The sequence below is a fragment of the Onychomys torridus genome, chromosome 18 (genome assembly GCF_903995425.1).
Source record: "Onychomys torridus chromosome 18, mOncTor1.1, whole genome shotgun sequence".
Classification (NCBI taxonomy): domain Eukaryota; kingdom Metazoa; phylum Chordata; class Mammalia; order Rodentia; family Cricetidae; genus Onychomys; species Onychomys torridus.
In genome coordinates, this window is record NC_050460.1 from 19,083,328 (window position 1) to 19,096,860 (window position 13,533).

The 13,533-nt window shown below is 46.9% G+C and overlaps 1 protein-coding gene across 1 annotated transcript in view; it reads left to right on the plus strand.

Annotated features, from left to right (window-relative positions):
• The first annotated feature begins 3,349 nt into the window (after window positions 1-3,349).
• The window catches only part of B3gat2 (beta-1,3-glucuronyltransferase 2), an 85,073-nt gene continuing 74,889 nt past the window's right edge, over window positions 3,350-13,533 (plus strand). Inside the window, exon 1 of the mRNA XM_036168423.1 lies at window positions 3,350-4,749. Within this exon, the coding sequence (XP_036024316.1) occupies window positions 4,156-4,749 (594 nt within the window). The 5' untranslated portion in view covers window positions 3,350-4,155. The remainder of the gene's footprint in view (window positions 4,750-13,533) is intronic.

The following is a 13,533-nucleotide window of genomic DNA, read 5'->3' on the forward strand; positions in this document are numbered from 1 at the left end:
TCAAAAGCATGACATTGTCTTTAAGCTCCTATCTATAGTGGTTTCTATTTCAGCACCTGGTAAACTCAACATATTTTAAGTGTGATACATTTTTGCACTGGAGAGTGTTCAAGTCTGGGGTTTTCGGTTCTTCTGATGGACATTCTTAGTAATGTTGTATCTTTTCTTAGATTTAATCATGGATGATTTGGGGTGACATTTTTTGCCACCAAATGTAAAGCAGTATGGCATATTCTGCCATTTGAAATAAATATCACTTGGAATCATATTATCTTTATTGCATATGCTTTATTTGGGGGTAAACTAATTTCACCTTTCCACTTCTCCCTGTACCCATTTATGAAGAGACCACACCACACCACCTGGAATCCCCTCCCCTATGTGTGGGGCCGTGATTGCCATTCTTGCTCAGAAAATACCTTTCATTTTATCCTCATGACAATTATGATTCACAGAGATCTCCAGGGTAGTGCCAATTCTTCTGGAAAATATCTAACTTACCCCCTTTTAATCTTTTCAAGACCCTATGGAGTATATTATACATTACTACCCCATTTTCGAGATAAGGAAACTGAGCCTGAATAGGGTTAACAAGGAGTGGGGAAGGGGTATCATGAGGGAGGGAAATGAATGAGAACAAAGCCTAATAATGTGCATGAAGAAGGCCTGAGAAAACCCATGACTTTGTGTATGTATTGCTGACTCATCTGTTGCTATGATAAAACATGACCAAAGTGGCTTACAGAGCAGTTTATTGGGGCTTATGTTTTCAGAGGTTGTGGATGGGGAGCAAAGGGAGTTTTCAGGAACAGGAAGCTACGACCTCACATCTCAACAAACAAGTAGCCAAGCAGAGAAAGCACACTGGACCCAGGCCAGTCATTTGCCTCTCAGAGCCCACCGCCCAGAACATACCTGCTCCAGCAAGGCCACACCTCCCAAGCCTTCCCAAACAGCACCACCAGCTGAGGACCAAGCAGAGGGTTTAAATCCATGAACCTAGAAGAGGCTTTCTCATTCCAAACACCGAAGTGTGCTAATGCAAGAAATAAAAAATAATTAAAATTAAGCAGACTTTCAGAGGCTCATTGACTCTCTCAATTTATACAAGGAGAAAGTAATGGACAACCAAACCCAGGAACCGAGACGATCCTCAAGAGAGGAGAGAAAACTGAGCCCAGGGTGAGGACTGTGCTGGATAGTTTTATGCCAACTTGACAAGCTAAAGTTATTTGAGAGGAAGGGATCTCAATTAAGAAAATGCCTCCATAAGATCGGACCACAGGCAAACCTGGAGGGCATTTTCTTAATCAGTGATTGGTAGGGGAGGGCACAGTCCATTGTGGATAGTGCTATCTGTGGGGCCTAGAAAGCAAGCTGAACAAGCCATGATGAGCAAGCCAGTAAGCAGCACCTCTCCGTGGCCTCTGTATCAATCAGTTCCTGCCTCCCGGTTCCTGCCCTGTTTCAGTTCTGTCCTGGCTTCCTTTAATGATGGACTATGATGTAGAAGTGTAAGCCACTTTTCTCCAGCTTGCCTTTTGATCACAGCGGTCCATCACAGCAATAGAGAGTAACCCTAAGACAAGGACAGTGGGAAGGGATAGAGCAACAGTCCTTGAATGTGTCTTAGGAACTGCTTGAGATCAGTGAATTCTATGTGCTACCTGCCATCTCAAGTTAAATTTCATGTTTGATTAGTTACCAATGTGCCTTGTCTTTGAGTAGCCCTGTTCTGGAGAAAACACACACACACACACACACACACACACACACACACACACACACACACACTCACACTTCTGAACAGGTTTTATGGTGTAACAGGACTAACAAAGATATCCCTGCTAACAAAGGTTAGGGTTGCTCAGTGTGACTCACTAACCACTGAGTTTCACTCCCAGTATCACAAGGCATCTACCTCTCTTTGACCAAATTTAAAATGCTCAAAAGAATAAAAGAGTAACAACCTTGGTAAAGGGAGAGGAGGGGACAGATTTGTGTGTGACTTTCACGAATTTAAGAAAAGCTTGTATCAACTTCCTCCCTTCTCTCTCCCTCAGGATGCTGGCGTGCACGTCATGTCCTGAGGTAGAATACAGGTAGGGAATATAATGGAATCATTGTTTTCAAATTTTGGACTCACCACTCTGCACAGCTTTGGGCTCTGGGTGACCCAGGGAAGGTGGGACCGAAGGGTCGGGCTTACACAGATTGTGATGAAAGGGGAAATATTTGAAAATTCACTCTTAGTTTTCAGCATCAACCACGCAATGCCAGACCCTGGGCCCAAAGGGAAGGGTAGAGCTATGTGAAGAGGAGAGACTGGGCTGCGGGATCTACTCTAGCGCTCTGCTTGCTCCCCACGAATGTAGTCAGAAGGATTTTCCAAGGATTAAGATTGGGAAGGTAAGATTGTGGAGGAAGGTAGGCCCAGAAATGGGATAGAGTAGGGGGAGCTTCCCTGAGGCCCCCCGGGGGTGTGGCTAGCAGCATGCCCCCCTCCTAAGAACAGCCTGGGGTTCAGCTAATAGATCCTCAACAACTGAGAGTGTCCTTTAGGTTCTGCTATGGCTCTGTCATCCTCTGACCGGCTTGATTTGATGGTACCATCTTACATCGAGGAAGACCAGTCACTTGCAGCCAGGCTGTGCTGATAGGGTGTGCAGTGAGGAAACGGTAGGTTGTACCCAGGACACCCACGTTCTATTTCCACTCTGCCAGTTACCCCTGACCTCGGAAACCCTTTTTAAGTCTCCATCTTCCACTCCCTCATGCAGAAAATAAAGGTGACTCCACTCCCAAGGCCTCTTTGAAAGGATCCCAGGGAGGGTCACGAGGAATAATTCCTAAGACTGCAAACCCAGAGAGCTCCAACATAAAGAAAAATAAGTTAAACCTACTCAGCTGGAGTTTTCAGAAATTTCTCCCTCAGAGATCCAACTGTGGCCGGGCAGCGCCAGTTTGAAATGATTCTTTGGAAAAGGCTGCCACACATGCCAAACACCTATGTGCGGCATCCCCTCCATCTCCGTGGGCTTCTATTGATTTCTCCCTTTCATGAGGAAGCGGTTTTGGTTGTGGAGATTCTGTACACCGACCCCACAAGCCTGGAGCCAGGGAAGGGACCATTTTGCCCCCTCCGCCTCTCTTCTCCCTCTCCCCTCTCCCCTCTCTAGGTCTCTGGAGTTGTCCGCACGTGAATGGCTTTCTTTGGCTGATCTCCAAAGACCCTGCAGCATTTCAGAAAGCTGAGCCCTCTTGGCGTTCTGAGAACAGCATCCCCCACAGGCAGAGGTCGTGCATCCCCACAGGGACCATCCTCCCTCCTGCCGCCTCTGGCCGCGGGGAACACGGGGCTCAGACCCCGCAGGGAGCCGGGGCCCTTCCCGCCTCCGCCCCGCAACCCCTCTCCGCCAGTAGCAGCGCAGCTATCTTCCCACAGGAGCATTGGGAGGACGCTGGAGTCTGCAGCGCCCCCGCCCCCTCGCTTTTTCTTTCTTTCCCTGCTTTGGGATCTTGCTGTCTGGAGCCGGGAGAGGTTCCGAGAAGGAGAGCGAGGGGTGCGAGCGCAGGTTTCTGCCGCGGCGCGCGAACGGAGCTGGGGGCGCAGCATCCTCAGCGTCCACCCGGGATCACAGCTGCACTGGCGGACATGTGACGGAGGAAAGCCCCTCGCATCCTCTGCCGCCGCCTTCAAAGGGTCCCAGAGCGCTCGCCGAGGCCGGCAGCCGGAGCCTCTTTCCTAGCAGCGGTGCGGGACGGGAGCGGCGAGGCACACCGGCTCGCGGGTTCCAGGCTCGCACTCTGGAAAGAGCGCAGCGGGGACCACCGCCTGGCTCGCAGTCGGCACAACTCCGAGGCCAGCAGAGCGCGGCTGGACTGCGTCCAGATTCCCGCCGACTTCAACCAGAGTGATCCGCCGCTCCAGCCAGTCCCTCTGCACCGCCTGGAGTTCCAGATTGCCCGGAATCTGCGCCAACCCACACGCCCAGGTCCCCGCAACGCCCTGGGCCGGATGGAGAGCGCGCCTGCAGCTGATCCCTGACAGCTGACGCCGCCCCCGCCGTCCGAGCTGCACACCGAGGTCTCCCACCCCGCGGCTAGTCCTTGCTGGAGGGTGCGGGGTGCCCGAGACGCTGGGGAGCGCGCACCATGAAGTCGGCGCTGTGCAGCCGCTTCTTCATCCTCCTGCCCTGGATCCTGATCGTCATCATCATGCTGGACGTGGATCCCCGCAGGCCCGCGCCCCAACTCACTTCGCGCCCCTACTTCTCTCCCCACACAGTGGGCTGCGGGGGCTCCCGAGTCCCGCTCCGACGGGGCAGCCTAGGGCGTGACGCTGCCGAGAAGCGCAACGAGTCCCGGCCTCCGTTGCAGCCGGAGCCGCGGTTGCCCACCATCTATGCCATCACGCCCACCTACAGCCGCCCGGTGCAGAAAGCCGAGCTGACCCGCCTGGCTAACACGTTCCGCCAGGTGGCGCAGCTGCACTGGATCCTGGTGGAGGATCGAGCCACACGCAGCGAGCTGGTGAGCAGCTTCCTGGCGCGGGCCGGGCTGCCCAACACGCACCTGCACGTGCCCACACCGCGGCGCTACAAGCGGCCGTGGCTGCCGCGCGCCACCGAGCAGCGCAACGCGGGCCTCGCCTGGCTGCGCCAGAGGCACCAGCACCAGAGCGCGCAACCCGGGGTGCTCTTCTTCGCCGACGATGACAACACCTACAGTCTGGAGCTCTTCCAGGAGGTAGTGGCCCGGCCTCCTCTAGGGGACAGGGGCGGTGGGACTCCAGAGGGCCGCATCCCCTTTGTGCTTCTTGGGCACTTTTGAGTTCTCAGTCCCGGACTCAGTGTGGAGCAGCCACGGATGGACAGTCCCCAGCCTCCTTGGTTGGCTGTCGTGGGTGGAGAAGGGGCGTTGAGGGGACTTGTGTGGTCAAGGTTAGGAAGAGTCGGCCTTGGGATTTCTTGCCCTGTCCGAGATTGGGCTCAGTAAATAGCACAGATGATTTGCTCCAACTGGATGGGGCCCAAACTTGGAGCTGGGCTTGATTTACTAGGAGGCTTTGTCAGTGCCTACAGGTGATTATGATTGGAGAAGCGTGTAGAAAGGGGGATACTAACAACCCAACTTAGGGACCAATCTCTTCTGGTACAGACAGCCCATGATGCTAAATTAGTCCTCGGTCTGACATATATGGGGGCGGGGTGGGCTCCTTTCATCTTTTCCTAACGCTTTGGCAAATGAGTTAGAATTATTCTGCCCCATCCTTAAGGCTTCTACTGCCCCAGGCATCACCCGGATGGACTGCCTGGCCCCTTTTCTAGACCATCCTCTGAGACTTCTCTGGACTGGAGCTTGTCAGGCCGCTCTTGCTTGGAGCGACTGCTGCCTAGTGTTCTCTGAGATAGATCCTGAGCACCACCCTGCCGCCTGCTGCTGAAGTGGCCAGTGTTCCCTGGAAGGCCACCTGCCTGTGCACAGCAGCAGCAGGGGTAGAGCAGGTGGTCTTTCTTGACCTGATCTTCTATGATGATGTTATGGGTCTATAAAGGAGATTGGGTTAGTGGCTTTATCTGTTTCTTTTTCTTCCCAGCACCTAGTTACAGCTAAAGGAAATCTTGATTTCTTTGCCCCGTGGGACTGTAATTCTTCACCTGAAATTCCTCTGCCTCCAGCCTCTGAAAGGCTCCCCCAGCTGCCCTCATTCCCCTAGGAAATTGGACGTTTGGAAAATACTGTCTGCACAGGATACTGAGTTCATAAAACAATCTGTGGGTCCCCAACCTCCATGCTGTCACCCACTGTCAGGTTGCTTTCTTGGCCTCAGGACAGTGGCTGTACCCTTCCTGTTTAATGTTTGTCTAAGCGGTTTTCAAACATCTGTTTTTTTAAAAGTTGGTTGCCACCTTCGTGTCTACCCTCTCCGTGACTAAAAGAAGCAGTAATTGCTCTCTATCCTCTCATTCCATGGGACTTGCTTTTCATGTGTCCCCGGAGAAATAAGCTGGGTGTAGTGTATAGCATGGCTTTTTAGACCCAGATTAGAGTTTACCAAATGAGCGTTTTAAAGTCGGGCTTTTATTTTCAAGTTGTTTGTTCTTTCCTCTCAAGGAGGGCTTGTGTTTTGAAGTATAGAGCGTTAACTCTGAATGCTTGTTTATTTTTTGAGCCAAGTCTTCTTTGTCGCCCGACCTATGATGAGTGGTCTTGTTTAAGGAAAATAGTGCACATTGCTGTGAATTGCCATGTGGGGGGCTAACCGGAAAGGCGAAGGATTGCCTTCATCCCAGTGTTCAGCCTGTGGCCGAGGTGCTGGAGGAGAAGAAAACTTGGCACACACAAGCAGGGAACCAGTTGGGATACAGTCTTCCTTCGAGACTCTCCCGCGGAAAGAGGGCTTGTGTGGAGGGTACGAAAGAGCAGAAGAAAAATCGGTGGGTTTTGTTCCCATCGGTCTGTGGAGGGGAATTGGGGAATGATAAGAGGAAGAGGACCCAGGAGGAAGAAAAAAGTGTATTGGCAAAGAGAAAGTCATTTATTTTTAAGTAAAACTTTTAAGGCAGTAACATTTCATACAATTAGAAATAGTGAAATGCTCAGAATAAATATTTTCAGACCACGTATAACTTTTTATGGATAGGTGTATCTCCTGAACCTGTCTCTCGGAGGGCAGTTTACAGCAAGCACCATTCTCCAGCACCACCCAGTTCTTTTTCTTCACAGACTAGGCTTTTCTTTGTTATGAATGTGAGTTACATATTTCATTTTCCTTCTTACAATCCTTTTTCCTCGCCTGACAGTCCACTTGATTATGCATCCTCTTGTATACTTTCTAGACTTTGATGTTGATGTTCCTTAAGCTCTTGGTTCTGTTGATGGGGTGACTCACTCCGCACCCCCTCTGGAATTAATGATTCTGTGTGGACTACAGTCTAGACAGTTTCCTTGGAGAAAATGGAAAAGTCTATGAACTACTCAACACTGTAGCTCCTCGGGGGAAGAGCAAGAGAAGCTCGGAGTGGAGGCCTGTATCTCAACCCTTTATATTGAGCATGTACAAACTGAAGTAAATCCTAGCGGGTAAGGAAAAAATGTCCCAAGTCAGGCTTCATCTTTTCTGTTCATAGAGCCTCTAATCTCCACGGTTGGTGCTTAAAAAAGATAAGATAAAAGGAGAAAAATGAACCAGGTACAAATTAGCTCACTAAGTATTGGCTGCAAATGAAGGAAACTAAAGGATGAAAGGCCTTCAAATTAAATTAAGGACGCAACAGGCAATCTGCATTCAATTATTCCTCCCTGGTAACTGGAATACCATGTGGGTTTTTTTTTTCCTCCTGTGTGGCTAATTTTCAGCTTTCCTTTTCAACTGATCCATGATGCCAAGGAAGGAATATTTGCTCTGAACGATCTTGTATGAACAGCCAAATCCATCTGCAAATGAAGCTGAGTGTGAGCCATGGCCTCCTCGGAAGCTGTCTAACCAAGGAGGAAGTAGTGGGGTCTTTGCCTGTTTCAAGCACCTCAACTACAACAATTCTTCCCATGGACATGAGTGGGGTTTGTTTTGCATGATGGGTCACTGGTAATCCTGCCTGCCTGTCTACATTGATCAAGCTTTCTGGAAAAGCTTATTTGCAAAGGATTCAGGCTGCTTTAATAAAAGCCCCAAGTACAGATAAATGGGACTTTATATCTGGTCATATTTTCAATAGCACTATCGATCAGATGTCTGTTCTTCAAGGCTTTCCCAAGCTTAAAGGGATGCTTTTCAGCTGATGGCAGTTTCACCTTTGGAGATCAATTGAATTGAAAGGTTTAAAAAAAAAAATAGCACTTTAAAAAAAAAAAAAAACATAGCAAAAAAACCCAAAAACTTTAAAAATTTAACTTCAATGAGCTGAGACAGAAAGACAAAACCCACTAAGAGATTCAAGCGGTACATGGGTCGGTTAATGAGACGGTGTGGAAGGTTTTTGGAAAGGCTGGACAAAGTGGGGAAGAGGGCCCTGGTTGGGATTTCTTTCTGGGAGCTGTTAACTTTTCGTGTGCTAGGCAGACAAAGCAACAGCATTTAATTCCATGGTCTTGCTGCTTTCCTAAAGCATTCCCATGTTCCCCTTCTGCAAGCTGCCCGCTGGAACCAGAACCCGAAAGACATTTGGGTTTACAGTGCTTGACAGCCCCTCCCAATAGGCACTAAGTGCATCCTGGGAGGAAGCCTGATTTTCTCTTTCTTTCTTTTATCCTGACCTATTTGCCTAGCTTGTGGGAACTCTTTGTAAAGAGGCCTAGAAGCTTCTCACAGGTGTAACCTAGAAAGACTACCAGAGCATACACCCCTTGAATGTTATGTCTTCCCCTCTGAGAGTGTAGTAATAGGCCACAGGACTGACAGCACATGATTCTTTTATTGTTTTATTTTCTTTAGCGGCTCTAAAACTGCAGCCAGTTTTCTGAATGTTAGATCTGTAGGTTTTCTTTATGCTCTGTGGATGTATATTACTTGAATTATGGTTCTGCTTTGATAGTTTTCCTCAGAGACCAGCGGCTTCCATTTGGATTTTGAGGTTTTAATGGGCCAGAAATAACAATTTGGGCTTAAAAGACATCGCCGACCTGCCTCTTCCCATTGTGTTTTTCTATCCTTCTTCCTCTCTCAGCCTGCTTTTCACTGATGAGTCCCTCATGAATAGGCATGAAGACATGCCCAGAGTATCATTTGGTGTGACGGATGTGTGTCTTCGAAACATTTAGGTGGAAACCGGAGTAGGTGGCTGCATTTTCCTCTGGCTGTTCCGCTTGCCTCTAAATTACAAGCCGGTACATTTTCTCTTGTGTGAACAGTAATAGAATAGTAATTGCTTTTAAGACATGCTGAAAAAGCAAAAGTCGACTTTCTCATTTAACCACCGCAGGTGGCGTTCGAGGTGTGTGAGCGTGTGTCACAGGATTCAGTACTGCCGAGCTACAGCTATTGAAGCCTTCTGGACTCTAGGATATTTTGCAGGCTGATAAGGAAGCACATTATTGTATGTTTGATTCACAAGGCTATTGAAGCATGAAATTTAGGTTTCGTATGGTTCTCAGATTTTTCTCCTAAAACATAAGTAAAAATGTTACAACAGCCCATAGAATGCTTTTCCAATTTGCAGAAGCAAAACCGTAATTGTTCTTTCAGTCATGCTTGCTATTTTTGATACAGCTTTAAATAAATGTCAAAAATATTCTCTAGACATTATGGAAAACCACAACCAACAAAACGCAGAGCTGTAGAGCCCGGTCTCAATCGATACATCTACAATACAACTCCTGCACCTAAGGCTCAGGGATCGTTGCTGAAGATGGAAGAAGAAAAATTGTGAGAGCCTGAGGAAGTGGAATTAGCTGTGAGATTCTGTCTCCTAGAAATGTCAGCAGCTACACCTGTGATCAGAGTCTGTTCTCGTCTCCCACCAGGGACCAAAGTCAGGTTACCAGCTTTGACCATAGCGCCTTGACTCCCTGAGCCATCTCACTGACCCCATCCTTGGAGTTTTACTTACAGTAACTCAGGCTCACCATGCCCGCTGAGCCAGCACCTCCCCCCCCAACTCCCGCCTCTGTGATTAAATAGCAAAGCAGTCTTTTGATGAGTAAAGGGAATTTAAACTAATGCGATTCACTATGGTTCAATGTTTTCTACCTGTTGTTAGAAACAGTGTTTTCTTTTTTAAAGAAAGCGCCCAAAGTACCCTGAAAGCATCATCTAACTAGTAGATGCAGAGACAAGAATATGAATCCAAGTACCCTGGCATAGCCTGAACCACTGGCTACTCAGAAGCTCCCATTTCATATGCACAGTTGTGTGACGAATGTCAGGGAAGGAAGGAGACCTTTGGATCACCAGAGTCTCCTGAGATGCTGGCTGTCTCCCTACATCAACTCTTTAGTTGTGTCTTTTGACCTGTATGGTGCAGCACTGGGGACTAAATTCAGTTCCTCATTCGTCCCAGGCAGGTATTTTACCCTAAGCCTTAACTCCAGCCCCGATTTGGCCCTCTCTTTCACTCTTTATTTTAAATTGTCAAGAATTATAGACATGTGTACAGCATGGTGTCTTGATATAGCATATACTTTAGAAAGACTGTATGAGGTTAACTAGCAGTCACCTCACATATTTATAGTGACAATGTTTAATATACTCTACAATTTAAAAATATATAACGTCATTATCTGTACTTACCACGTTATTGGTGAAATTATTAAGGCGACTCCACGTAGTTAAAAGGGATGTTTATTTTGTTTATTTTATTACAAATGAAGGGATAGGTTGTAGGGTCTGGCAAAAGTATGGCGCAGTCCAACGGTGTTCTCTGGAGAACTCTGCTCGGTCTACCTCCAGCGTTCAGGATCCCTCTCGATCCTGGGTCTACAGCTTCCTCCCTCAGCCCCGCCTTGTGGGCATGGCCATTACCAAAGCCTCAATGGGGGTTGGAACTACACCATGTTATACTATATATGCTCTAAATTTTCTCAACTAACTGAAATGTTACCTATTTCAGCCAATAAATCCCTAGCTCCCACTACCCTCCCATCTGATCTTAGAATGATTTTAAGTTCGTTCTCACTGTCTCTAATTTGTGGACCATTTGATTTTGGAGATTATTTTTTTCAAGTCAGTTGAAATTTGCTAGGTTAGTATATAAACCATAGTCATAATTTCTAAAATCATGTGTTCTTGTGAATAATTCAAACTCTCCAGAATTGGGGAGATAGTCCAGTCAATAAACTGCTTGTCTTAGAAGCACACAGACCTGAGTGTGGTCCCCACAATCCATGTTTTAAAAAATACTGGGGGTGGTGGGTTTATAATCCCACATCCCCAGCTTCACTGTCCAGGCGGCCTAGCCTTCTTATGAGTTTCAGGTCAATGTGAGATTTATCTCCAAAAACAACAAACAAAAACAAGATAGATGACACCTGAGGTTATCCTATGGCCTAAATATACACACACATGCATGTGCATGCACACACACATACATACATACATACACACACACACACACACACACACACACACACACACACACACCCCTGAAGATAAATAGTAAGGTGTATACACACCAAGAACTTGATCTCCTGGGCTTCTGTCTTTATCAGTATAGACAACATTGGATGCAAGGACCTCTCAGGACACAGGGCTGAATGACAATTGAATTGTTTCAAGTTAGAGATATTGGTTTCCTGGTGGCACAGGAGAGGAAGTGGGACCTTAGCTGGATATGTAGGTGGCAGATACCTGTTCCTGTCCCCTCATTGGGGGCACACAGATGTACTTGTAGAGACTTTCAATGCACAGCAGTATGTGCCTAGGCTGATGGCCAGCTTGGTCAGACTCACCTACTTGCTCACTTGCTGGTAGGTTTATTCATGTTTTTCTGGAATTAGGACTATTCCTGGATTAAAGGCAAAATTAATGAATCACTAGTTGAGTCTTCTTGTATGCTTACAAGAAAAGAAAAGAAAAGCCAGAACCTCCAAGATGGCTCTTCTGAGAGGAGAAATCATTCTCCACCAATGTCAAACTGTTTGGTCCTTCGTCACAAATAACAAACTCAGTAGTTTTCCTCCTTTCTTTTTAAATACCAATCTCCTCCATTAGTGGAAAAAAAGAACTTTAAATATTATGTATAGTCCCTTTGAACTGAAGACTATCATTGTCCTGTCAGCCCTAATTGTAGGGACACATCCAGATAACTGAGTTGGTGTGCAGCTCTGTCATTGTGCAAATATCATGGAACTAACAGGGGCCTATATTTCACAGACCTATGTGACCTCTTGATATAAATCAAGGACACAGTGAGCATGAGCTCATCTAGCACAAGGCAGTATGTTTTCCTGCCTTCTTTTGAGTACACTTCATTCTGGCATAACAATAAAAAATACAGTAAATACAAAAACCAATAATGAAGTCATTTACTACCATTGAGAAGGGTGCAGAATTGCACATGCTGTATAATACCAGCTGCATGGTGGGGTGTTGGTGAGGTGAGGTTAGCTTGTGGCTTTTCCTATCTCCCTAATCTCTCAGGTTTTCACTCCTATATCTGGCTGCATGTTTTTTTTTTATTTAATAAGACCATTTTGCAATTTGTCTAAAATTGGTGCCCAACATGGGGCACGAACCCACAACCCTAAGATTAAGCGTTTCATGCTCTACCGACTTAGCTATTAAGAACATGACACCCACATTCCCAAGAGGTGGGGTGGGTGGTTTTTGGTCTTTCAGTGGGTTTTGGATAATTGTCGTTGTTTAAGATCGTTTGTTACAAGTTGTTTTGTTAACGGTCAGGAGAAAAACTAAACAAAGGAGATTAGATTTAAGGTTCTTGTTTAAAAGAAAAGAAAAAGAAAAAAAGAGAAAGTGATGAAGCTGGTCTGAGAAAGCCAATGAGAGAACAGAACAGAAAGGCATATAGGTGTGGGTAAACAGGAAATAGGTCTCTTTGGGGACTGAGGTGTTGGTGAGGTGAGGTTAGGTTAGTTTGTGGCTTTTCTTATTTCCCTGATCTCTTAGGTTTTCACCCCTATTTCTGGCTCTGGGTTTTTATTTAATAAGACTGTTTAGCAATTCATCCACAGTGGGGTCATTTATGTCTGCAGTACCACAAACACATGAGGAATGGGCTATGGGCCACACTTGGTAGATGTTGATGGGCAACAGGGATTTTCAGCCCTGTTATAATCTCATGGGACCTCCTCACAAATGGTGTCTGTGGTCAACTGAATTGTAGCTCCATCTCTCTAATGAAAACAAAGTGTTAAATGCTGGCCATTCCCCATGTACTAAGACTTGTTACCTAAGCAAATTATGTCTTAGCAGTAACCGCATAGCACTCTACAGATCCTCCTATGTTCCTGACCTTACACATCATCACAGTCAGATGGCATTTGAATATGAGAAGTCAACTTGCCTTCTCTGCAACATGACACACTCGAATACAGTGTGTGCCATCACACTAGCTAGGCACTATCCCCAGAGAAGACTCTCCCTGAGTACGTGTCTAGACGAAACGTGCCACACTCTGCATGTGTGTGTTGGGAGAAATGCAAGTGTCCTTGGTGGAGTTGTTAATAATGAGCAGTCGGGGAGTGGGACTGAAGATGAAGGACCTTGTGGACAATGGCACAGGGAGAAAGAGCTGTCTGGAGATGGAGCCACATTTGGGAACCTGAGGAAATAGATGTGGGATAGTCAGAGAACCTAAAGGTGCTCTGGGGCTGTCCAGGGCTGGCATGATGAGGGGTCAAGTACAAGATTAGGAGCCATGTTTTCATTTCCTGCATGTCCAGGTGTGGTCCTTCTCTTTGGGATGAGATTCAGCATCTATGCCCAAACCTTTCCTGCAAAGAAGTCTTCAGTGAGTCAGTGTTTGCAAGTGGTATTTAGATCATGCCAATTATATTCTTTTTCCTGGGCACTGCCATGGTTTTGTGTAAACCTGGAACTTGAAAATATGCACAGAGGGCAGAGGGCATGCTTGG